The 26,095-nt window shown below is 40.5% G+C and overlaps 1 protein-coding gene and 1 long non-coding RNA gene across 2 annotated transcripts in view; both read left to right on the top strand.

Annotated features, from left to right (window-relative positions):
* The window catches only part of LOC144988207 (uncharacterized), a 211,330-nt gene that overhangs the window by 113,853 nt on the left and 71,382 nt on the right, over nt 1-26,095 (top strand). The gene's annotated exons all lie outside the window — the stretch shown is intronic.
* Nucleotides 7,992-26,095, top strand: part of LOC144986789 (uncharacterized) — a 71,191-nt gene continuing 53,087 nt past the window's right edge. The window contains exons 1-3 of the mRNA XM_078934901.1: nt 7,992-8,632; nt 13,076-13,498; nt 18,768-19,190. Of these exons, the coding sequence (XP_078791027.1) occupies nt 8,461-8,632; nt 13,076-13,498; nt 18,768-19,190 (1,018 nt within the window). The 5' untranslated portion in view covers nt 7,992-8,460. The remainder of the gene's footprint in view (nt 8,633-13,075; nt 13,499-18,767; nt 19,191-26,095) is intronic.

The raw sequence follows: 26,095 nt of genomic DNA, 5'->3' as shown, positions 1-26,095 counted from the left end.
GGAGTTCCACTAAGCTTCTACGTCCCAGAGCCTGTGAACGCACCAGGCCGCGTGTGGGAGGAGCTATCAGCTAATGTTATTAGCCTGATAGCAACATGGAGCGGTGTCTGTGTTTATCTCACAATGCATGGAAGACATGAAGAATGTGGAGATATCAGGTTGGATGTAAGCACAGGTAAAAGCCACCTGCATGGCGTTTCCGCCTGATGCACCTCCGACGGTGCCAGTTGGGCAGCTGCAGGGTCATCAGCCAGGAGCCACCCTTCATTAATGTTTCGCTCCATTAATCCCAGAACATCTCACGGTGGTGGAGCAACTGCAGAGATGTCTCCCTACCGCCCCCCGCAGATGCCCTTAGGACCAATCTTTTCCCCACGAACTGTCCTTCCTCCTCAACCATATACAGAAACTGGCTTTTTCCGCCTCTTCCACTATGTCCTTGGATGCCTTCTTCAATTTCAACCCAGTCACTCCCATCTTCCTAAGGAGGAGCTAGGTGGATGTTCCAACAAAGCCAATGCAGCCAATCTCCACCGGGCAGATGATGTTTGACCACCCAGCATCTTGGCACTCAGCTGCCAGCTCTGTGTATTTGTCCTTCTTCCTTTCGTATGCAGCATCCATTCCTCCCTCCCAAGGGATTGTGAGCTCTGCCAGGATTACTGCTTTGGCTGCAGAGGACCACAGGTTGATGTCTGGCCGCAGAGAGGTGGTAGTTATCTCTGGTGGGAACTTGAGCTGACGGTTGAGGTCCACCAATTAAGTTCCAGTCACATCCTGGTGTTAGCAGTGATGGTGTCCCTCTCTGGTTGGTGTTCTGTGCTCAAGCCCCTTCTCCAACAAAGTGAATCAAAGACGGTGTCTTTGTGGGATGATCTTTGGCTGCCTCCACCCTCCGTACTTCCAGAACCTCTGCCAGTTTCCTCAAGACCTGGTCATGCCGCCATCTGTACCTACCCTGGGCCAAAGCTGCTTTGCAACCAGACAGGATGTGCTGTAACGTAGGGTTTGGAGTCTTACAGAGATGGCAGTTTTCCTCTGAGCCAAACCATAGACTCAGATTGCTGGGGCTGGGTAAGGTGTCATAGGTGGCCCGGATGAGGAAGCTCAGCCTTGCTTGAGGCATCTTCCATATGTCAGACCACCCTATGGTCCTATTGACCACGCCTTCCCATTTTGTCCATGTTGTTGTGACTGGCTGAGTGCTTTGATCTTGTTCTGGTTTTCCTCGCTCCTGGTCACCTCTTCAATCACCAGCTCTTTCCTCTCACTTCTTGTGGCTTTGGACTAGGGTTGGGCGATGTCCCCTAATTTGGCCGTTGACGATGTTTGCTGTCAACCATCGGGATGGACGATGATATCGTCGGGGGCGGGGGGGGGGGGGGGGGGGGGGTATTTTTACATTTTTCGTTCTTATATAACTGCTATTCGTTATTTTGCTTTTTTCATTTTATTTCCCAACTAATGGTTAATCCGCGATGATCCAGTATAAACTGAGGGAAGTGACTTTAACAGAAAAAGTAACAAGCAAGATAGAAAAGAAGTAGTCCGCTCCCGCACTTAGCGAAGTGGACCGGCGGAGTGCGGATTTACAGCTTTGTGTTTGATGGGAAGGGGGGGGGGGTACATGAGCGGTATGTGTGGGAGATTTAAGACTGCGATCCGTCCCGCAGCTCTAGGGGTACGAGCTATCAAACTCAGAACCGGGTCTAAATGTGTGTCTGAGCACAGCTCGTATCGTCAGCACACACAGCGGTTTGAGCATCAAAGCAGAAATGTCGCTCAGTCCTTAGAAAACATTCAAACAATCACGCGGATTTGTGTTTCCAGTCGTGTCCCGACTAAATAAAGGCTGATGTTATTCTTACACGTTTACGTGCAGCGCCACCCAAAGCTAATGTTGTTAGCCCGTGTTAGCATACTGCTAATCCTGGCTCCGTTCAGAAAAAGCACTGACCACACGGATTAAAATTCAAATGATGAGCGAACAGATGTTTCATAATAACCGTAACATTATTAAAAGCACGTTTAGAAGATCATCTCGTATTTTACCGAGCTGACATGTCAATGTATATAGCCGCTCGGTGCTGTTATCGTTTTGTATTGAATTGTAACATTCAATAAAGTTTGGAAAAAAAGCCGCTCGGCGGAAGTTGTATCCCCTTCCGGTTTTCAAACTGCGCATGTGCGAATACTGCGCATGTGCAAATGATTTATTCCGACCGAAATTGTGACCTTAGTGAACGTTTTTATATTCTGAAAACATTTTTCTGGGCCCATCTACACGGTTGGATTCTAATCCGACCATTGATCCCATCAAGATATTTTGTACATGTAACCGCGGCTTCTGGTGTCGACGCGCAACGTGGCGGGGGCGTGGCATCACGATGGTGGTCTCTCCATCGGGATGTCAGTCACCCATCACGATGGACGATGATATCGTCCATCGGCACAACCCTACTTTGGACCTGAACTTGGGGGCTGTTCCCCAGCCTAATCCAGCTCTTCCCGACTGCGTCTTTCCCACGACGTTGTTGTGCTTAAGCTTGATGATGGCCTGGTCAACAGCCTCTTCTGCCTCCATTTGCTTCCAGTTCGGACAGGTGCCTTGGTGTTTCTTACAACAGGGTCAGTTGAGTCTCTCAGCTCAAGCACAAGCCTTGTTTTCTCCTGTCTGTAGCGTAGGCTCATGGATTTCAATGGAAGCTGGAGTGTGTTTTCCCAAAAAGGCCTGTGTTGGACAGACTTCGAGGTAAGCCAAACCATTTACGGATGAAATTGTTGGCTATGGCATCCATTTTTGCTACTGTGGATGATGTAATCTGACACAACTTCAGGGGCCATATCAAGCATGGATAGAGGATGAATTGGTAGCACCAGACTTTGGATTTCCCTGGGAGGTGGCTTTTGTCAATCCTCTCCAGTCCGTCAGTGATCTGGAGCCTGATGGTGACCGGCATGTGGGTGTCAGACAGCTCAGCCGTATACAGTCTTCCCAAGCTTTGATTCTCATTCTGGCCCATCCAAGGAGATCTTCAAACCTCTTCAGGAACCTGGTAGTACATGGCGCTGTTTGCAGCAGGCTTGTTACATCATCCTTGTAACTCCGCAAGGCTGGTAGTCGCTGGCCTGACTGTGACTTTATCCCTCCCCCCATCTCCCTACCACCAATCAGAATGACCTCGAAGGCTGCCGTGAAGATGATGGGAGAGATTGAGCAGCCCATTGCAATTCCTTTCTCAAGATGGTGCCAGCTGGTCTTAGCTTCCTGTGTGGTGTAACCTACTTAGGAACTGCTGAAATAGTTGCATATTACTCTCTGGATAGAAATTGGGATGTAGAAGAATTCTAAGGCAAAGGTAATGAGCTGATGAGGAAATGAACCATAGGCGGTTTCCAGATCCAGCCAGACAACATGCAGGTCGGACCTCTTGCGCTTGCTTGGCTGCTTGAATCTGGTTCCAAATCATAGTTGAGTGTTCATTTTAATCCTAGAGAAAAGACCACTGAACATTTCATATTTGTCTCTGATTCGTTGCATCATAGTTTAATAAAAACTAGATCTGAAACCAGATCAAATCTATTTTGTCTTTGAGTTTCATGGATTTCAGCTTCATCTGTTCTGGTTCCAGAATTATGACTTTTTTTATCATCAGCTGAGCGAACAGATCAGAGCTGAGACACCCTAGTGGTGGACAGATGTCACTTTTACAACAGGAGGTGGATGACTAGGAGGGGGCAGGACAGGCCTGGGGTCTGAGGGCGGGTCCATCCAGGAAACAGACTCCCCGGGGAAAGGCACTACCACGTGGTTTCATTTCCTGTCATGAATAATTGCTAATCATGGACTTTAGGACTTTGCTGAAACAGGAATGACATCAATTCAATGATTTCAGCAAATTCAGCACTTGGGCTCCGCCTCTCCTCTGTGCTGTTTATGATTGTCCACCACTGAGGAGGGGGGGGACTTGGGCCCCCCAGCACTTTGGAGGCTTCGAGCTGAAAACATAAAATAATTCTGAAATAATTTAAGGGTTTAACCCCCCCCCTCCTGTCCTCCTGCAGTAATGGACTATTCTGTCAACAGCAAGTTCAAAGCATCATTTTAAGGTCTTTTCATTGACATTTGTGACAACTGTGGTGCAGTAAAAGATCCAAATCCAACTACAAATGGATTTCTTCCCATAATGCATCAGTGTCTCTATTTCTATAGAAGTATATAGGTGTCTATAGGGAGACATCCTCCTCTCCTCAGAGGCCTTAAAAGTTGAAGTCAAGTCAACAAACTGGATTAGTTGTGTTAACGTGACCTTTTGTCAGTTCTGGTGTTTGATTCTGACAGAGATTTGAAAGTCACAGAAACTTTTTTTTTAGTTTTGTTCAAACTTCAATCATTTTTCTCAACTCGTTGAAAAACTTCAATTGTGTTCAGCAGGGGCTGTCAATCAAATGAAGCAGCAAATATGATTAAAAAAACTCCCATATTTCTCTGACTAGACCTAAAGAAGACTATTTCAGATTGAAAAAGTCAAACTGTTGAAGACCAACATTCCTCCATCCATCCATTTTCTGAACCTCTGAGTCTGAGCTGCCTCTGTTGGATGAAGGCGCTTCACTCTGGACAGGTTACAACACAAACACACACACACACACACACCTAGGGGCATTCAGAAGAACCATCAACGTATGAAGCATGTTTTTTGGCGTGTGGGAGGAAACACTGGTGGAAGGAACACACAAACTCCACACAGAAAGGTCCCAGGTGGGATTTGAACCTTCTCACTGAGAGCGCTAACCACTGCTCCACCGTGCACGGAGTCTGACCTTCATGAAGGCTTGGTGAGGCTTCTTCTTCTGGGCAAACAGTGAAGCTTTTCCCGCATAGCGCCCTCTACTAGTTGCAGATTGGAAGCAGATTGAAGTTTTAATGTGAAACAGCTGAAGATCAAATCTGCTGTGAAGAAGTTTGGTTTAGTCCAGACGTGTTGGACTTCAAACTGTCATTTCCACCAACAACACCACCAAGAGCTTGTTCAGCTGGACGACAACAACACATAACAACAACACACATGTCTACATGGAAGTGACAGTGTGGCGGCGCTGCTCACATCACGTCTGACCTTTGACCTCCCACTGAAAGTGGCCTCTGGCCTCTGCCGCCACGGTGACTGAGTGGAGCGGCCCCACGGCTGCTGGTGGTGTTCCAGGTGATGGAGGATGTTTTCCAGGTGTCTGCTCCTGCAGAGGTCTGGATGGATCTGAGCTGATCTGAATGTGCTGACAGGCCTCTGAGGAGAAGAGACTGACAGAGGAACCATGAGCTGAAGGAGGCTAAAGGCCCAGGATCCAGAAGCAGCTGCAGAGAGACCACCAGCATCAGGATCAGGATTCCAGAGGGGCGGGGCTCAAAGTGGGAAAAGACTTTTTGCTCCTCGAAAGCAGACGACCAGAGATGAAGTCACCTGGAGACAACAACTCCTTTCTTATCCCTGGAGCTGAAAGTCATCCAATTGTCATTTGGATGTCAGCAAACTCTAGTCAACATGAGTTTGTTCACTTGATCCCAGACTTGGAAGAATCAAACACTGGAGGCTCTAGATGTCGGCACAGTTGAAAGAAGGCTAAACCAATCAGAAAACATTCTGTTCAACAGAAACATTTAGTGTCAGACCCGGAATGAGGAAGCTGTGACCTCACCACAAATACTGTTCCTTTATTTTGAAAATCCCCTGCTGTTTGATTTTGTACTTAGTAGCAGCTTCCTGTCCCTGCAGGATCTGCTCTGTGTTGAATTCAGACGTCTGGCTAAAGTCCAAAGTGACTCCTGGACTCATTTAGAGCGTTTTTCTGAAACCTGAACGTCTGGAGGCTCTGAGTCCGAGCGGAGCTGCAAAGACACGAGCTGCAGCTCAGAAGAAAATGGTTTGATACCAAACTGGGGGTTGGAGACACTTTTGGATTCATCTGTAAAGCTGCTTCACACCCAACGGGATTCACGCGGTGGGCGTGGCCACTTTCAATGTTAAGTCAATGGTACAGACGTCATCTGAGGTCCAGACATGGAGACGTGATTCCCCATGATTCTGGAGAACTCTTCATCATCCAGAAACCTGACCTCTCAGCATCATCCATGTCTTCATGCAGTGGAAATGACAGAAACACAGACACCGCTCCATGTCGCCATCAGGCTGATTAGCTGGAAGCAGATCAGATCAACGTTCTGCTCTCTGCTAAAGAGGCAGAACGTCTCCTTCTAAGAAGAATCCAGAGTTCCTGATCACAAACATCAACTGAAGCCCAAATCAGAGCTGATCAGACTGCATGGAGCCCAAGCTCCAGAAAAGAGGAGAGAAGAAGAAGTCGTCCACATGAAGCTTCACCTTAGAGGAAAAGAGGAGCTGCTGAACTAAAGTACTCGAGTACTGAGGAAGACTTTCAACCTCTGATTGATTCTGTAGAACATTTGGAACTAGAATGTAGAAAGTGCTTCAGTTCCATCAGCTGTCAGTCTGCAGCAGCTTCATCTGCTGCCTCCATCCTCTCTCTGTGAGTCTCTGCAGAGTTTTTCTGCAGCTGCTGGTTTTTCTGCAGCAGCAGCAGCATCAGAGCCAGAGAGCCAAAGAAAGTGGAAAGTCTGAGAAGGAAGCAGCTCTGAAGCTCTGCAGCTGACGGTGCAGCTTCAGGACTCATGAGGAGGAGCACATGCACGGCTCTGATGCTGCTGAACGTCTGACTGAGATGATCCACATTCAGAAGAGAGTTTCAGAGTGAAAGACGTGTGGAAGAAGAGAATCCTGAAGGTTTCTGTGCAGACATGAACTCAGTCAGAGAGCGTCTGAATGTTGGAGGATCCAGAAGAAACCAGGAGCTCATGAAGGTGGTTCTGTTGGAGCAGAGAGCAGAACTCTGATCCCAGTTTCAGGAACAATGCAGGCTCATGTTCTGGACTGAAGAGTTCTCCTGAAATGTTCTGTTCAGACTTCTTCAGGATCACATCTGTGTGTGAATGTGGAGGTTTGTCTGAACCAAGCTGCAGCTCACTTTGAAGCTCCTTCAGGCTCACACAGCAACAATGACAAAGACTGAAGCTGCTGTGCTGCCCTCTAGTGGCAAACATGGCATCTGCAGCACACATTTCTGCATTTCTCAACATTTTTGAAGCTCATCCAGAGAATGCCAAAAGTGTACAAAGCAGTAATCAAAGCAAAAGGTGGCTACTATGAAGAACCTACAATATGACATAATCTCAGTTGTTTCACACTTTTTTGTTATGTATAGAATTCCACATTTGTTCATTCATAGCTTTGATGCCTTCATGTGAATCTACAATTTTCATAGTCATGAAAATAAAGAAAACTCTTTGAATGAGAAGGTGTGTCCAAACTTTTGGTCTGTACTGTAAATAAAAACGTTAAGTTTTTTTTTGTCTTAAACTGAAAAAATCTGTGAATTTATTTAAATCATTAACAGTTTTTTATTGAAAAAATCTTTGAAGAAGACACAGAAACAAGAAACAGGTTTAAAATCTTTTTAGATTGTTTATGAAAAATGTTTGCATTCCAAAGATCTTTAGTTTTTTCACTTTTATTTTATTATGTTACATCTCAGTTATATACTTCAGAAATTTGTTAATCTAATTGTAATTAAATTAAGTAAATTTCTCTATTGTTTTTTCACTGTAATAAGAATTTCAAAATTATTGCTTGTCTTTGTTATTAACTATACAGTTTAATGTTTATTTAAAGTCAAAATTATTCTCTTTAGAAAAAGTTTTTTAGGGTCTTTTTGCTAGAAATTTTCTTTTTTAATTTCTGTTTCTTTGTTTACTTAAGAAATTTCTTTATTCATTATTGTAGTTTAAAAATACAATAAACAATGTGATCAGGTTTAGTTAGTCTGTGGTGCGTTTTGTTGTCAAATCTGAACATTGGAATTAGACGCAACTATTTGTTCTATTTGTTTTTAACAATAAAGTTAAAAAAGGAACGAGACACCGAGTGATGACGTCACAAAAGCTCTCAAAAAGTTTCCTCGTTACATTTTTGTCTGTTTTGATTTTTTTCTTTATTTTCTCCTGAATCAAAACTGTTTAAAAATATTTGAAGCTTTTTGAACAATATCGAGGTTCTGTTACGCAGTTTAGACGTTTCTTTTTAAAATAAAGTCTCGTCAAGTGACCCGGAAGTAAACAGCACGAGGCGCTAGCAGCGTTAGCTTGTGTTGAGAGGACGGTGGTGTTTTGTTGGGACGTTTGTGAGGTTTTTGGACAGAAAGGACGATACGTGGTTGGTGTGGGAACTCTCAGCATTTTCCAAAGTGTCGTAAATGAGTGAAGAAGTGTTGAACGGAAAGACAACGTGGATTGCTGTGATTGTGAGACTAGCAGATGATCGATCGGAGCTGCAGTGAAGAGGACGGCGGTGTTTGTGGGAGTTGGAGCTGAAGATCGGAGCAGGAACCATGTCTTCCCTTCAGTCTCTGAGAGAGTTGATCAACGAGCGACTAGCTGCTGCTGCTGAAGAAATCTGCAGACTCTGTGAAGGAACCATCGTCCAGTACGAGCAGGAGCTCTGTCGTCAGCGCAGACTGCTGGATGTCATCTGGAAACCACAGCTGCAGCTCCACCACATAGGTATGTGACCTTCATCAAAGAAACAGAGAAGTCCTTGAGCTTCATGCTTTTCTTTTTGGGGACCCGTCTGTCACTCAGTGGTGGTTCTACACTAACTTACTGTCCGCGCGATAAACCAATCATTTTCCTGTTTTACTTTGTGTACGAATTGTGGTTTACAAATAAAATTGCCTTGTCTTAATCTCACAAGAACAATTCACTAAAAAGTTACTTAAGTAAATGTGTTACGTTACTACTCACCTCTGCACATACAGTGAGGTCAATAAGTATTTGATCACCCTGTGATTTAGCAAGTTCTCCCACTTGGAAAACATGGAGGGGTCTAAAATGTTCATCATAAGCGCATTTCCACAGTGAGAGACAGAATCTGAAGAAACATAAGTATTTGATCACTTGAGTTGACCAACTTTAATATTTGGTACAGAAACCTTTGTTAACAATTCCAGAGGTCAAACGGTTCCTGTAGTTCTTCACTAGGTTTCTACACACTGCAGCAGGGATTTTGGCCCACTCCTCCATACAGATCTTCTCTAGATCTGTCAGGGTTCGGGGCTGTCGCTGAGCAACACAGAGTTTCAGCTCCCCCCAAAGATTCTCTATTGGAATTAGGTCTGGAGACTTTGCTAGGCCACTCCAGAACCTTGATATGCTTCTTACTGAGCCACTACTTGATTTTTCTTGGCTGTGTGCTTCGGGTCATTGTCATCCTGAAAGACCCAGCCACGACCCATCTTCAACGCTCTGACTGAGGTAAGGAGGTTTTTGCCCAATATCTCACAATACAGAGCCCTGTTCATCCTCTCCTTAATACAGTGCAGTGGTCCTATCCCCTGTGCAGAAAAACAGCCCCAGAGCATGATGCTTCCACCCCCGTGCTTCACTGTAGGTATGGTGTTCTTGGGATGATGCTCCTCCTTCTTCCTCCTCCAAACACGCTGAATGGAGTTAAGACCAAAAAGTTCTATTTTGGTCTCATCTGACCACAAGACTTTCTCCCATGACTCCTCTGGATCATCAAGATGGTCCTTGGCAAACTTCAGACGGGCCTTGACATGGGCTGACTTCAGCAGGGGAACCTTGCATGTGATACATGATTTTAAACCATGACGTTTTAATGTATTACTTATAGTAGCCTTAGAAATGGTTGTCCCAGCTTTCTTCAGGTCAATGACCAGCTCCTCCTGTGTGTGTAGTCCTGGGCTGATTCTTCACCTTCCTTACCATCATCGATACTAGGGGTGTGTATTGGCAAGAGTCTGGCGATACGATACGTATCCCAATATTTTACCAAAACATATTTTCTTTCTTTTTTCTTTAAATATGACTTTGAAAAAACTCTACCTGAATTTTATATCGTCCACTGTAATAAAATGGTCAAATTCAGTTTATTTAATGACCATAATGTTAAGCACTGCAACTGTATCTCATATATAAGTTGCGTTTACCAAAACAATTCAAAGTGCTTTTATTTTGATAAGTTAAAATATAGAAAGGGAACAGTCAACATTGTCTGATTTCCACAACAAAATGTTTTCCATTATAAGAAAAAAAAGAATGAATGTGCCTTAACCAATACATTTCTATTAGGGAAATAAAATGCTGTTTAATTTCAACATTGCTTAATGTAGCTTTTCCAGTACTTTTTAATGGTTCAGGAGCCTGAATGGTGCTTCAAAAATAAAGGGTGGGGTGTGGGCGGGGACACTAATTCTTTCCAGAAACAAAGTGTGATGATGAGGCAGCATGACAGAACGAAGGAAAGTTGATTTAATGTGACAAAGAAGGTGCTTTGTTTACATATCAGTCTGTTCTGCCTCTGCTGCACCATTGCAGCCCCACTTCTCACACACGGAAGTAAACTAACGCTCCTCGCCACGATGTCGGCCTTTTCTCAGAGTGTTGTACACATCCCTCTGATCCATCAGGTCGCTAAACTATTGCTGGAAGGTTCTGCAGAACTTTAGCCCGCTTTGCCGATAGCATTTTAGCCAATGATAAGCCCATTAGCCTAGCCATTAGCTGCCGTGCTTCACTCGTATTTATCTGAGCTGCTAAAAAGCACCAAAATCCACGTTTTTATATGTTGCTGGCAGCAACATGGCTCAGAGTTTCTGTTTGGTATCCATTCCAAGTAAAAGCTAAATGGTTCATGTCTCATAACAACAGAACAAGCTGCCTCTGGCTGCAGTCATCCTGTTGTCTTGTGCAGAGTAGAGCTGCTCTAAGAGACTCCGTGTTCTCTGCTGCCAACTAGAGGTCGGAGGGTGAAGTGGACAACAAGAGTCAGACAGTAAACAGGGCTCCAGACTGCGACCATTAAATGTGGAAGGGGCACGTCAATGATTAATGAAATAATCTGAGACGCGAGCGCACACGCACGCAGGCAGACACACACACACTCGCGCACATACTCATGAAACGCGAGCACACACTCTCGCGTGATGCCCGTCTGTGAGGCGGCCACTGCGTGTGAGAAGAATAAGTCACTGTAAGTGGCTAAAATATGTGGAGGGGGCGGGGCCTAGAGATAATCGAGCGCGCATAAACATCTGTGGGAAGGAAACGGAGACAAATATCACAACCTGATATGTGCGTCTGAGCTATGAGTAAGCGAACTATTGATTCGTTCTTCCGACCTGCGGCTAGTGTACCAGTGCCAGAGTGTACAGCAGGGGTCTCAAACTCGCGGCACGCGGGCTATTTGCGGCCCCCAAGATGATATTTTGCGGCCCCCGCCTTAATATGAAAATTTAATGTTACTGCAGCCCGCCAGTTTTAATGAATGACACTTTTTCATTGTCGTGCACGGAGATGACCAAGGGGGGCTGTGAGATGAAGGCGAATCTGCAGCAAGACTGTAGGAGAACAGGAAGTTGGAGTTGTCTATAACATTCAATTTAGTTTTAATATTCCTGTCCCCCTTAGTGTTATCTGTGTTATTATATATTTATTTTATGATTATTTTAATGTTTTGTAATGTATGTAGCATTTTTTAATGAATTGGTATTTTAAATTATTTTAATTAATCACTCAACTACAAAAACCATCAGGTAACATGTCCCATAATGCATTGTTTTGTAGTCTGTAGGGCAGCTTTCAGTCAGTTCAGTTTCCAGCTGTGTCGGGGTAGGTTTTCCCCTTGCTCCCACCCCTTTCTCGCAATATTTTTGTGATGATTGACAGTTGATGTTGGAGCAAAAACAAAAATATATGTCTCACACCAGGTGATCGGCGCAGCGTTGAGTCCACCTGGGTGATCTCAAACACGCTTATTGTGCATCTTGGCTGCACCTATTTGGTGTCACCAAGATAAATTTCCATCCGTTTTCTTTACTATTTGTACTGTCATGACAGCGATGGTGCTGTCATTTTACCTGTTGTTGCATTTTCAAAAGTGAAGAATAAAATGTGACACTGAATTAGAAACAGCACATTGTAATTTCTGCATCTATTATTAAAGTATTTATTCGTAATACAGTGGAAATTAGTAGATTTGGTTAGCATGTTGATTTACGGTATGCGCCCCGAAATTTTCTGGTTGTGCCCCTAAAATTTTCAGTTAGGGGCCACTGTGCTACTAGTGAAAAAAGATAGTCTGGAGCCCTGCTAAAGGACGCTCAGAAATAATTAAATAAATATCGATCTGGCAGCATTTTGAATCGATACAATTATTGCCAAATGAACTATCGCGATATTTTACAGAATCGATTTATTTCTTACACCCCTAATCGATACCCCTTGAGGTGAGATCTTGTGAGGGGCCCCAGTCCGAGGGACATTGACAGTCATCATTAGCCTCTTCCATTTTCTGACAATTGCTCCAACAGTTGTTTGTTTCTCACCAAGCTGCTAGGAAATTGCCCCGTAGCCACTTTCAGCTTTGTGAAGGTCTACAATATTGTCTCTTGTGTCTTTTGACAGCTCTTTGGTTTTGCCCATATTGGTAGTTAGACTTCTGACTGCTTGTGGGGTGCACAGGTGCCTCTATGTGCACCACCTAAAACGGGTGCCACTAATTTAGAATCATGATCAGAGTGGAGTTGGACTATTTAAAAAGCAGAACAGCAGGTCTTTGCTGGTCAGAAATCTGATAATCAAGTGATCAAATACTTATTTGTCACAGTAATATACAAATAAATTGATTTTAAAAATTGTACAACGTGATTTCTGAATGTTTCTTCAGATTCTGTCTTTCACTGTGGAAATGCACCTATGATGAAAGTTTTAGACCCCTCCATGTTTTCTAAGTGGGAGAACTTGCTAAATCACAGGGGGATCAAATACTTATTGACCTCACTGTATATTCATTTTCATTAGTCTCTTGTGGTCTTCCAGACTCCTCAGGCATTTTCTCCAATGATCACAGAGTTTATTGATGCTTGAAAAAACCCAAAAGTCCTGGAAACGTGTAAAAGGCTCCTTGTTGTGTTTGTGTCCCTGCAGTTCTCCCCCAGCATTGGATGACTGAAGGGGAAGATCTCTGCAACCAGCAGAGGAATTTCAGAGTGGAACAGGAGGAACCAGAACCTCCACAGATTAAAGAGGAACAGGAGGAACCAGAACCTCCTCAGAATCAAGAGGAACCAGGGGAACTTTGCATCAGTCAGGCTGAAGATCAGCTTGATCTCAAGCAGGAGACTGATACCTTGATGGAGATTCCCTCTTATGAGGAAGATGAGAACAGTGAAGCAGATCTAAACAATCAGCAGAGCCTTAATGTAACTGATAGTCAGGATGAAGAAGGAAACCAACATGAAGAATCATCATCAACTACAGATGAAGAGACAGACCCACAGAACAGTGACCAGAGGAAGAGAAAAGACAGAAGTCATGTCCAAAGTGTGGACAGCTCTCATATGTCAGCAGGTCAGTGTGACTCTGATCTTCAGTATTTTGTTTTAATCTCCAATGATCAAGAAAAAAATACAAGAAGCAAACATCAAGTCTAGAGTCTCTAATTTAACACATAGTATCAGTGGTATCAGTAGTATCACATCAGTAGGAACACTTCTCTGAGCAATCTAAAGAAATGTTGACCACACACTTCCTAACACTACAATACATATCAGGGGTCGACAACCTGGGACACACAGAGGGAAAGACATTGGAACGCGGGGGGGTGACAAAAAGAAGCACTTGATCTGTCTTCTGTTTGTAGTTTTTTGACTTGGAAAAAAAATCCCGTTTGAATGATCATTTCTTCTCGCATTGTCTTTTTTTCCCCCCAATGGGGACATAAGGGGTCCGTTCACTCAGTGCTGTTACTGTGACCCCGCCCACCTATATAAATACTGCCACTTCTTTTCAATATAACGTTAAAGTTTTACACAATGTACATTACTCTCCACGTCGGCCTTTAGGAACGGGCGATTTAAAGATGGGGGGGGGGGGGAGACGTATCCCTGTGTGAAATGAAAATGTAATAATGATCCTGTGTTTTGAAACTGTTGCCGGTAAGATGACAGACACAGAGATGTGGGCTCATCTGTGGATGAAATGTGATTGCATGAGTGGGAAAAGCACAAAGCGGATCTGCAAGCTGTTGCACATGTTTATGACTGCACAGCTGTTTTTTTGGTCATGTCAGTCATTTTGCATCTAATGAATGAAATGATTGAGATTGGACTCTAGTGTTTATGGTTCATTGACGTGTCTTGCAGTTAAGAAAATGGATTCAAGTATTTCTATTTCATTACAGAACTCAGCTAACGAGCTATTTTTGTCCATCTGGCCGCAGACGAGCTCTGAAGCTCTGGCCTCGGAGCTCTTTTGCTCGTCATGAAGGCCAATATGGGGTGTTGTACTTTAAGGTCAAACAGGAATAATAATATTCAGGACATGCTGAGGTAACTCTTCTTTTATGAACATACTTGTTAGGAGTTAGCAGTAACTTTACATCTGAGGGCTACATGCTATGTATCCCATCGTGCATCACACATTTCCCATAATGCATCTCGACCAATCAACATGTCCCTTAACTGTGGTGCATTCAACAGGATAAATGTAAAATCAGGTCCATAAATATTGGGACAGAGACTCAATGCCAACCTTTTTGGATTTGAAATGAAACAAAAAAGATGTGTTCCTCCACGGCTAATGTTTTTAGCACGTATTAGCCTAATGCTAACCTAAAAAAAGCACTGACCGATTAGCAGATTAAAAAAATTATGAGCAAGCAGGCCCTTAATAATAATCATAACGGTAATAAACATTTAGAAGATCGTCTTCTAAGGCTTCACGCTGATTTTGCTGTTCCAGGACAGCTACAGCCCCATGAACAATGCTAACAGATTTCACCATGCTAAACTTTTGGCGTTTGCTGGTTGGATCAACAGGCACTGACATCATCGCCCCGCCTCCCCCTGGAAATGCTAACTGAAATTGTGTTTTGCAACACAATTCGCAGGGTGGATGTGAAAATGAAAATGCAATCCCCTCTTTGCACTTTTATTTTAATTATGACACAGAATAAGTGGTTTTTAAGTAGAAAATGAAAAGGCATTTTTAAGTTTTTTTTTTATAAACGTTATTTTTGTGAGTCATATGATGCAGTTACATTTTTAAAATGAAAAATCATTTATGTTAATCCATTTTAATTGGCAAATTAGACATATCTAACTGAATTTTACTACACATTTACCAGATAACTTTTTGAAAATGAAATGTCAAATACTATTTTGTTTATAATTTTATTCAAGTGACAGAATAAGCAGTGTTGAGGAAGAAAAGGAAAAAGCGGTTTGGCGGATTGCTTTTTCTTTTTAATTTTGAGTAAACAAATGCAGCTTCATTTTGAAAATGAAAAAGCATTTCTGGTACTGTCTTTTATTTTTAATTATGCTACACTGATGCTTCCATAGATAATATTGTCAGAAACATTTCAGAATTCATCCTACTGCTTTTGTCAGGAGTCACATCATCAATAAATACAAGAGAACCAGGTCCATTAGCATGCCCACGCCATGACATTACCACCTCCATGCTTCACTGATGACATGGGATGTTTATCAGTATGAGCTGTTCCTTTCCTTCTCCATACTCTTCTCTTTCTATGACTTTGGTACAAGTTGATCTTGGTCTCATCTGTCCATAGGATGTTGTTTCAGAACTGTGAAGACTGTTTTAGATGTTTAGCAAACTCTCTAGTCTGGCCTTCCTGTTTTGAGGCTCTCTAAGGTTTTACATCTTGTGTAAACCCTCTATTTAGGGAGTTTTCTTCACCAGGGACAGAATTATTCTTTCATCCACCTCAGCTGTTTTCCGTGATCTCCAGGGCCGTTTGCCGTTGAGCTCCCCAGTGAATTTCTTCTTTTTAAGAATGTTGTCATTGTGATAAAGAGGGAAAAACACACACCTGACCATGGAACAGCTGAGAAGCCAATTGACCAATTTCATTTGGTTCTTTAACAAGTGGGAGGCAAATATACAAGCAGTTGTGATTCATACACTGCTCACCTGATCTTTATGTAAATACCCTCAAATTAAAGCTGGCAGCCTAATATATTGTGGTGGTTTATAGACCCATAAATGTTGGAATTGTTCCTGTCCCAATATTTAAGGACCTGAGTGTATGTCAGATTATTAGGGAGCCGGTTTAGCTCATGCTGGGTTACGGCGCCTTCCATCCTGTGAAACCAGGGTTCGAATCCAGGCCGCTCCCTATTCCCTTCTCTTCTGCTGTGCCTGTCCCAAGCCCAGTTAAATGGAGAGGGTTGCGTCAGGAAAGGCATCCGGCGTAAAACATTGCCAAGGAATCCATGTGAATCGTCCGCGCGAAATGGATGATTCGCTGATGGGAAAAGCCAAAAGAGGAAGAAGTGTGTGTCAGATTATTATTGTGTTGGAATTAAATAATAATTTAGTGGAACGAAAATATTGCGGTATATTGTGCAGGCCTAATACAAACCATTTTTTATTTTTTATTTTAAGAAATCAAAAGTTTTTATGCTCTCGCGGGCCACATAAAAGGACATGGAGGGCCACATTTGGCCCCCGGGCCTTGAGTTTGACACATGTGCGTTACTCCATTACTGACAAAACTAACTAAATTAAAGTAACTTGTTACTATGTAATTCATTACGCCCAACACTGTTTATTGTTAGTAGTCAAACCACGAGGAGCTGTCCAAAAGCCTATGCTAAAAAGCATAGACTATATCATCACTGGACAGTAGAGATCCCCCCCTCCAAATAGGAAGTAGCTGATGTCGCCAAACTCCAATAGACCTCTATAGAAAAATAGGCAGCTGTTACTCAGTCATTCTAAATAGACAGAATTACCATTCTTGCTTCTTGCTGTGAAACATTTTTCCTAATATCTTGTTGCTTATCTTAGTTTTCTCATAATTCATTCTCATTTTTTCCTTATTGCCAGTAATTCAAGTTATAAACTGACCAATCAGATGCCTCAGTATAAGGTGTGGTGCCCACTGGCCCCACCTCAAACATTTGATTGACAGCTTCTTCTGAGCAGCTTTCAGTGATGGGGGCGTGGACTTTGAACAAGCTTATCGTGATTAGCAACTGGTTGCCCTAAAAACGTGACTCAGACCACCTGACTAAACACTGTTGCCTGGCTCAAAATGGCGATTAGATTTGTTGTTGTTATTGACAAAAAAGATTATATCAGAACATTATGTTGTCAGCTTCAGTTTTTTTTAGAGCTATTAAGCATTTTGGACCAATCATTATCCATATTTGGGGAGAAAAAGTAATTGATTGACATACAGTAATCTTTGTTGTAGTTGGACAACAGGATCATGATTAGTCAGTACAGAAAGTTTGGTGAAAATAGCTTCAGTATCTTCAGATCTATTGAGCATCTTTATCATGAGTCATTTCTCTATTAAAATTTGATAAAATACATACAATTAAATGAATATTGATTTTTTTTTCACAAAGTATTGATTGTAGCATGAATATGCTGACGAGTCTTCATTACCATGTAACTGTAGAAATTCATTTGTTTTAGAGAGATGATTGATTCTTACAGAATGGTCTTTCCTCAGATATTGCAGTTTGTTGACAACGATCTCTTGGGAGTCATCTCTCTGCCGTGTCTCCATTTACACTTCAAGAGATCACTTCTCAATAAAAGTCATGAAAAAAAAAACATTTTATTCTTTTGAAATGTATTTGTAGTTCACTCATTTGTAGTGTGCTGTGATTCACAGCAGCAGATTCAAGCAGTTGAAATCACTTATTTGAGGTTGTAACTCTAATGAACACATGCAAATGCTAATTTCTCAGTTGTGATTTTATTTGTCAAACTTTACAGCAGAAGATTTTTACACACAAATGGAGACTTTTTGTTTGCCAGTTTTCACATCAAATCTTGAAGCTCGTCCATTTTGAGACATTATTACCATCTGCGCTGCCAACATCCCCTCCAGGCTAACACATACACATAAACACACCCACTAACACCACAACAGGTAAGTTTCTGACCCCGATTGATGGGGCCCCAGACCTCGGTCCTGGAGGTGATTTTTTAATAAAATAAATATAATTAACAGACATGTGAATGTAACTTTATTAGCAGCATATTCCTAACATTACACAGCTGGTGTTGGGCTGAAATAAGCATCAAAGACTGTGTCAAACATTTACTATAGATGCCTGCATGTTTACTGTCAATAATGGCAAGAATCTAAAACATTCTATTTGTTTTCCTATTTATAATTTCAAATAAAAATAATTGGAGACAGAATCAGGTTAAAAGTACATTTTCTGTTAATGCCTCTGTCCCCTTTCTAGCAAATCTGTCCTATTTATCTCAGCATGATTTAATTTGAGTATACAGTTAAGTGACATTAAAGACTTGTTTGTACCATTTATGAATTATTTATCTGCAGTTTCATTTCCTTAAAAAAAAAAATTATTAGTTTTTTATCTTTAACTGATTCAGACTACAGGTTATAGAATGAAAAAGCTCTGCTTATAGGGGGAGGTGTAGAGGGGCCTTTTTCAGCACAGTTTTATACTGTTTTGCTAAAGAAAACAAGAAAAGTATTTTAAAAAATGAAAAGTTTTTAATTGTGCATATTCTGAATGATACTGCAATAATTGTTATTGGTACTTAACAATAAATAAAGTCACCATAGCATATAAAAGGACCTGTTCTTGTGTCCCTGCAGTTCTCCCCCAGTGTTGGATGACTATAGAGGAAGATCTCTGCGTCCAGCAGAGGAACTTCAGAGTGGAACAGGAAGAATCGGAACGTCCACAGACCAAAGAGGAGCAGGAAGAACCAGAACATCCACAGATTAAAGAGGAACCAGGGGAACTCTGCATCAGTCAGGATGAAGATCAGCTTGATCTAAAGCAGGAGACTGATACCTTGATGGAGATTCCTACTTATAAGGAAGATGAGAACAGTGAAGCAGATCTGAACAATCAGCAGAGCTTTAGTGTAACTGATAGTCAGGATGAAGATGGAAACCAACATGAAGAATCATCATCAACTACAGATGAAGAGACAGACCCACAGAACAGAGATCAGAGGAAGAGAAGAGACAGAAGACATGTCCAAAGTGTGGACAGCTCTCACATGTCAGCAGGTCAGTGTGACTCTGATGTTAGGAAAAATCCCAAGAAGAAAAATCTTGGTAAGAAATACAAACAATCTACAAAATACGAGAGACTTTCCTCTATCAGGTTTAGTAAAAACTCAAGAATAATAACTAACCCGCCTGACTACATGGAAACTGGGTCTGATAAAAAATGTTATATCTGTAAAGAATGTGGTAAAAGCTTTTGTAACATATCTCTGTTCAGAATTCATATAAGAATCCATGCAGAAGATAAGAGATTTTCTTGTAAAGAATGTGAGAAAAGCTTTAGTCGTATATTTACTCTCAAAAGACACATGAAAACTCACACAGGAGAAAGGGCTTTCTCTTGTAAAGAATGCAAAAAAAATTTTAGTCGTATATCTCATCTCAAAACACACATGAGAATTCACACAGGAGAAAAGCCTGTTTCTTGTATCGAATGTAAAAAAAAATTTCGTGATGTATCTGCTCGCAACAAACACATGAGAACTCACACAGGAGAGAAGCCTTTTTCTTGTAAAGTATGTAAAAAAAGTTTTAGTCAAATATCTACTCTCAAAACACACATGAGAACTCACACAGGAGAAAAGCCTTTTTCTTGTAAAGAATGTAAAAAAAGTTTTAGTGATTCATCTAGTCTCAACAAACACATGAGAACTCACACAGGAGAAAAGCCTTTTTTATGTAAAGAATGTAAAAAAGGTTTTAGTCAAATATCTACTCTCAAAAGACACATGAGAACTCACACAGGAGAGAAGCCTTTTTCTTGTAAAGTATGTAAAAAAAGTTTTAGTCAAATATCTACTCTCAAAACACACATGAGAACTCACACTTGAGAAAAGCATTCTTCGTTTAAAGAATGTAAAAAAAGTTTTAGTTGTGTATGTAATCTCAAAAAGAACCCGTGGAGATACTTTTTGATTTATGATGTGTACTTTTACTTCAACTTTTTGTTACTGTTTTAATTTTTACTGGCTTTGTTTTCTTAACCATTATATTTCTTGTTTGGCTGCTGCAACAACTGAATTTCCCTCCGGGGATCAATAAAGTCTTGTCGTGTCTTATCCTGACTTTCTTGGACAGCTTTTTTTTAGGTTGTCATCTTCTCTAAGCCACAAATATCAAAAGCAACAAAGTAAAGGATCAATACATTTCAATCTATACAATGCGTTTAACTGCTTACAAAATATGTAAAACTTGTTGACAAAATGAATTATTTTAGATAATAGAAATGAGTTGTTTTGAATATTATAGTTAACATCTAGTAGAGATAGATGTTAAGATTTGATCTATTAGCTCCTCTTAATCTGCTGCTTTTCACACTGGTACCTTATTAGTATTCTTATGGATATTTTCTGGTTTAAGTTTACACTAAAATAAAATGATCAATAAATACTGCTGTACGGTGGCGCCGTGGTTAGCGCTCTTGCCTCACAGCAAGCCGGTTGAAGTCCCTGCAGGGGGACTTCTTTGGAGAGAAATCTGCTTTTTTTCTTGTTGCTATGAGGTTGTTGAACACATGTGGTCACTTTCACAGCTTCACTTCAAATGACTTCCAATAGACAGAAATTTTTCAATTTATTAAAAAATAAGTTTGTGAAACATTTTTGATGTCTTTTTCTGTAATTCTAGGTCTGGGGGGTATCCCAGAGAGCAGGTAATGCTAGCTCCCACGATAAGTTTGAGGCTAAGGAAGTTGATAACCTCAGCTTTCGGTTCCAGAAATGGAGGTATGTTTCAGGGTAGGTCAAGTTACCATGGCAACTCATGCTCCGAACATAACCTGGTCTGGAGCAGGTTTAGTTGAAGCTTAGTTTGTTTACAGAGAGGTGAAGCAGCATGGCGTGTCCATTTGAATATGATTTAGTGGATGAAAAAGCTCAGATAATACTTTTTCCACCGTGAGAGGGTGATAAGACCACATATGGATGTTGGAAATAGAAACTTTTTTACTTTGATCTAACTTAATTATTTGCTTCAGTTAAGATAAATCATTTTTTTGTTAGGTCACCTTAAAAATAACACGTAGTTATCAGACAATTATTTTCCTTTCATTCAAATTAATTCAATTAAGTAGGTGTAACTTTGATGCTGCTGTTAGATCAGCACCGCAAGGGATTGTGGGATATCATTCCCTTTGCCTGTCTCAACGGATTTGGGTTTAAGTGTAGGTTCTTGACAAAATGTGTTTAGTTGTAAAGCTGTTTTACTGTGTTTTGCTGAGTTATTTTGTCTCTGTTTACGTCTCTGCACAATGAATGATAGTAAAGGAGAGGATGATGAGTTTTTATAGCACCCACAAGCATTCACTGTGATGAAAATGATGGAAAATTCTTTAATGAATTTTTGAACTCCGTGCATTTTTTTCCGTCCTTTTTATTGTTATAAAAATGAGCATATCTGCCGGCTCAAACTTAGAGATATGAGAGTTCAAGAAATATAAGTAATTAAAATGGAAAAAAGATTAATGAAGTAATGTGACATTTAGTTAGATAAATACGTAAATTTGAGTTGTATAAACAATTATTGAGTTTGAATAAATTGAACTAAATTATTTGTTAGCAATAGAAGTAACTTGTAGCATGTATGTCTTACATAAACTTTACAAAGTTGTTTTTAATTAATTTGGGCTAGTTTGGTTCGACTCATGGAGGAATGTGAATGTTTAAAAACCACAGACAAGACTTGAGTTGCTAATGTGAATGTATTTACAATACACAGTGAATACAAAAATCACAATATATACAACAAAAGAATTTTTTTTAGTCCAGAGGATGTTTTCTGTTGTTTTGTCTTTATAGTTCTTAAGGCGTCCATTAGGCCTTATGAGAGAGTTTTTTATAGTTCTCTTTTGGGAAAACGAAAAGAAAAAATACTCCAGCTGATTTGTTGGATGAGAAGGGGGTTAGTTCCTACCGCACTGGCAGTGAAGAGGGCAGAATCCAAGTCAGGATCGGGGCTCCTTTTTAGCTCGCCATCTGCAGAGGATTTATCCTCTTTTTTTCTTCTGGGAGTGGTAAAAAACTCCCTGATAAACAATTCTGTCCAGTGCTCAGGTTGAGCATCCAGTAAATTGGTCTGCAAGACGACCAGTCTTGCGACCTGGCTTGTTAAAACAGGGTCAATAAATAAATAATAATTTCCTTTGATCAAAAGAAAGCATATTCCCACAACCTCCTTAATTAACATAATAAACAAATACATATGCAATTTATAATCAGGAGGAAACTACAAAAAATATCTTAAGTGCATAATCGATAGTTGTACAACATTTCAAAATTCTATTTCAATGTAGATGATCATCAATTTCATTTCAACGAGTACTCACAATTTATATTTCAACATTATTTATCAGGCAGAAAAATAGTTCATTTTAACCACATCCAATTATAAAAAAAAAAAAACAATTCATTTAATCGGCATTCAGATAATTAATGCCGATCTGCAGCAGCGGTACACAGCCCAGCTCCCTCGTACTTGCAACCTGTCAGTGCTTTGACAGGTCTCTCAAAAACGTAAGCCATGTCACTATAGAACTTATAGTCTCGCGGTATTGGCACAGCGCAAGGGAACCGGCAAATTTAAAGTGACAGTGCAGAATTTCACTAGGATCGACAGCGCAGTATCATTTAAAGTGATAGCGCAGAATTTCATCGGGGCTACACTAACACAGGAGAACAATGGTGATAGTTTTTCATGCAACATCTTACTGTCTAACATCTTTTTTTAGTAGCAGCTACTGGAGGAGCTCCTTATCTGACTGTGCTGGCGTCCTCCGGTTACATAAAGTACACGTTTGATAGTTTAATCTAGTGAAATATATGAAAAATATGAGAGACTCACCCTTTGAAAGTGGTCTGTTGACGTAAGACTCTGTGTTATTCGGTAGCGAATGAGCTTCTGGATGTCGGGGATGTTCAGCCACTCCTCCCCATGACTGATATGTCGCTGTTTTTCATGTTGAAAGGTTTTAGAATCAAAACCGCAAAAAATAAAAGTGCAACTCAAAAAGACTATTTCAAAATAAACTGCAACTCAAAAACAGGATTTCAGAATGGTGAGAAAACATATCGACAACTGAGAAATATGATTGTGCTTTGGGTCAAAGCTTTGGTGGCAAATTGTAGCTTTTGGTTTCTTAATTTATGCATTTTGATTCTCAGATTTGGGGTTTTGATGCGCGGTTTTACAGTTTTGATGCATAATTTTTTAGCCGCTGAATTGACACCATAGTTATGTGTCTGTATAAACAAAGCCATAGCCTCCTTCTCCGCGTTCTTCATGGATGTCTGGCTCATGGCTACTGGAATAAAATTCTCCTTGTGTTTTTGTCCCTGCAGTCCTCCCCCAGCATTGGATGACTGAAGAGGAATATCTCAGCAACCAACAGTGGAACTTCAGAGTAGAACAGGAGGAACCAGAACCTCCACTGATTAAAGAGGAACAGGATGAACCAGAACCTCCACTGATTAAAGAGGAACAGGAGGAACCAGAACCTCCACAGATTAAAGAGGAACCAGAGGAACTTTGCATCAGACAGGATGAAGATCAGCTTGATCTGAAGCAGGAGACTGATACCTTGATGGAAATTCCTACTTATGAGGAAGATGAGAACAGTGAAGCAGATCTAAATAATCAGCAGAGCTTTAATGTAACTGATAGTCAGGATGAAGAAGGAAACCAACATGAAGAATCAACATCAACTACAGATGAAGAGACAGAATCAACATCAACTACAGATGAAGAGACAGACCCACAGAACAGAGATCAGAGGAAGAGAAGAGACAGAAGTCATGTCCAAAGTGTGGACAGCTCTCACATGTCAGAAAGTCAGTGTGACTCTGATGGTAGAAAAAAATCAAAGAAGGATGATTTGGTTAAGAAACACAAAGAATCTCCAGCGCAGAAAAAAAATTCCTTTTTCAATTCTGGGGAAAGCTCAAGAATTGCTAACAAACCTTTTCATATAGGATTTCATACAGGAGAGAAACAGTTTTCATATAAAGAATGTGGTGGAAGTTTTAGTCAAATATCCAGTCTCAAAACACACATGAGAATTCATAAAGGAGAAAAGCCTTTAATTTGTAAAGAATGTGATAAAAGTTTTAGTCATGAATCAAAACTCAAAAGACACATGAGAACTCACACAGGAGAAAAGCCTTGTTCTCGTATACAATGCAACAATGTGACTTCTCCAAGCAACCAGAATCTAGGAGGACGTTTTTTCAGCATTGAGATCAGGATTTAGCATGAGCTTCAATCCCATTTTTGTTCAATCCAAATTTTTACCGTCATATTCAGGAGTTCAACCAATGAGTTATATCACTAGAGGAGGCACGCCCGTTTTAGAAGCCTGGCCGACGGTGGCGGAGCATGACGCCATCTTGGTGAGGTCGTCGACGCCCACATGAAAATGATTTCTATTGCTTTTAGTGGTGTCTAAGTAGCTTTTATATACTATATATAGTTTTACATTTATATATATATTTATACATATATGTAAATATATTATATTTATATGTATAATATATATATAGATACATCAGTTGTTGTTGTTGAAGTAAAGAAACAGTCAGCCTTCAAAGCTCAAACTTTAATGAAAATGCATTGTTGCAGGACTTCTTACAAATAAAAAAATGATTACAAAGAATTTAAAAAAAATAATTTGTAAACATTTAGAAGTTTAAGACCACTTTGACATGTAATTTAAATTATTTAGAAAAACCCAACAATAAGTCAATAATAATAATAATATTAATAATAAATCAATAGTAAGTCAATACAAACAATAAATAATAATGCATAGATAATAAGTCAATAAATAATTTAAAAATGTCTATTAATAATAAAAAAGTGAACAATAGGTTTACCCTAAAAAAACAACAACAACAAAACAATAGATTTACTGATTAATGTTAGTGATCAGTTTGTGTAACACAGATGTTATGGTGTCGGGTTTCAAGCAAACAGTCTGGCCTCTTATCTAAATGTGTTTCCACAAATATTTTGAACAATCAGACTGTATTACTAGTTGGTACCACAGTGATCCATCTGGTTTAGCTCTTTTTATTGCTATGGCCCACTTTTTCCTTAAGTCTGAGTCCATTGGAAACCTGCAAGAAAAGTTTAGTCACTGAGTCAGAAATGTATAAATCTATATTACTATAATTGCTTAGTATGCTGTATACAGGTTTAGCAAAATAAAATGTACATTTATGTTGACGTGTGAAATTACACGTACATCATGCAGCATGTTGATAACAGCCCTGCAGCATCATGCATGTCAACATGTGTATGATTAATGAAGCCCCTGCAGCATTAAAAGAAAAAAATTATAGTACAGTAAACCCTTGTTTTTCGCGGGGGTTACGTTCCAAAAAGAACCCGTGATAGACAAAATCCGTGAAGTAGAAACCTTTTTTTTTTAACTGTTGTTATACAATTAAATACTCTATTATACATTGAAAAGAAAGAACAAACCATTTTACAGGCTCATGCATTTGTTTCACAAATAAAGGTACTTTAGAAACGTTTTTTTTTCCAACAAATAACTTCTGTACTGTCAAATAATAATTTTAATCATCAATGTGAACAGAAGGCTTCAAATCGCGGAGATTAGCCCCGCCCACCGCGACCCGAGTAATTGGATTAAACGGGAGAAAATGTAAAATGATTATGAAAAAAATACAAAGTACAGTGGGACAAATAGTGACTCAGGTGTATTTCACTGATCTTCAGACTGAGCCGCTTCAACCTGACTCCGTTCTGCATTGTTTTCTCCCTTTGAAGCCCGCGGTGCAGGTGTGTTTGATCGGGAGAAGAAGAACATAGTGATAGTTGTTGTCGCTCTTTTTATTTATGGGTTTTAGAGAAACTCGAAATAGCAAGAGAATTTGCACGTACGTAATGTA

Source organism: Oryzias latipes, chromosome 2 (genome assembly GCF_053564925.1).
Source record: "Oryzias latipes strain Hd-rR chromosome 2, Olatipes_Hd-rR_3.1".
Lineage (NCBI taxonomy): Eukaryota > Metazoa > Chordata > Actinopteri > Beloniformes > Adrianichthyidae > Oryzias > Oryzias latipes.
This window is presented reverse-complemented; position numbering and strand designations above follow the sequence as displayed.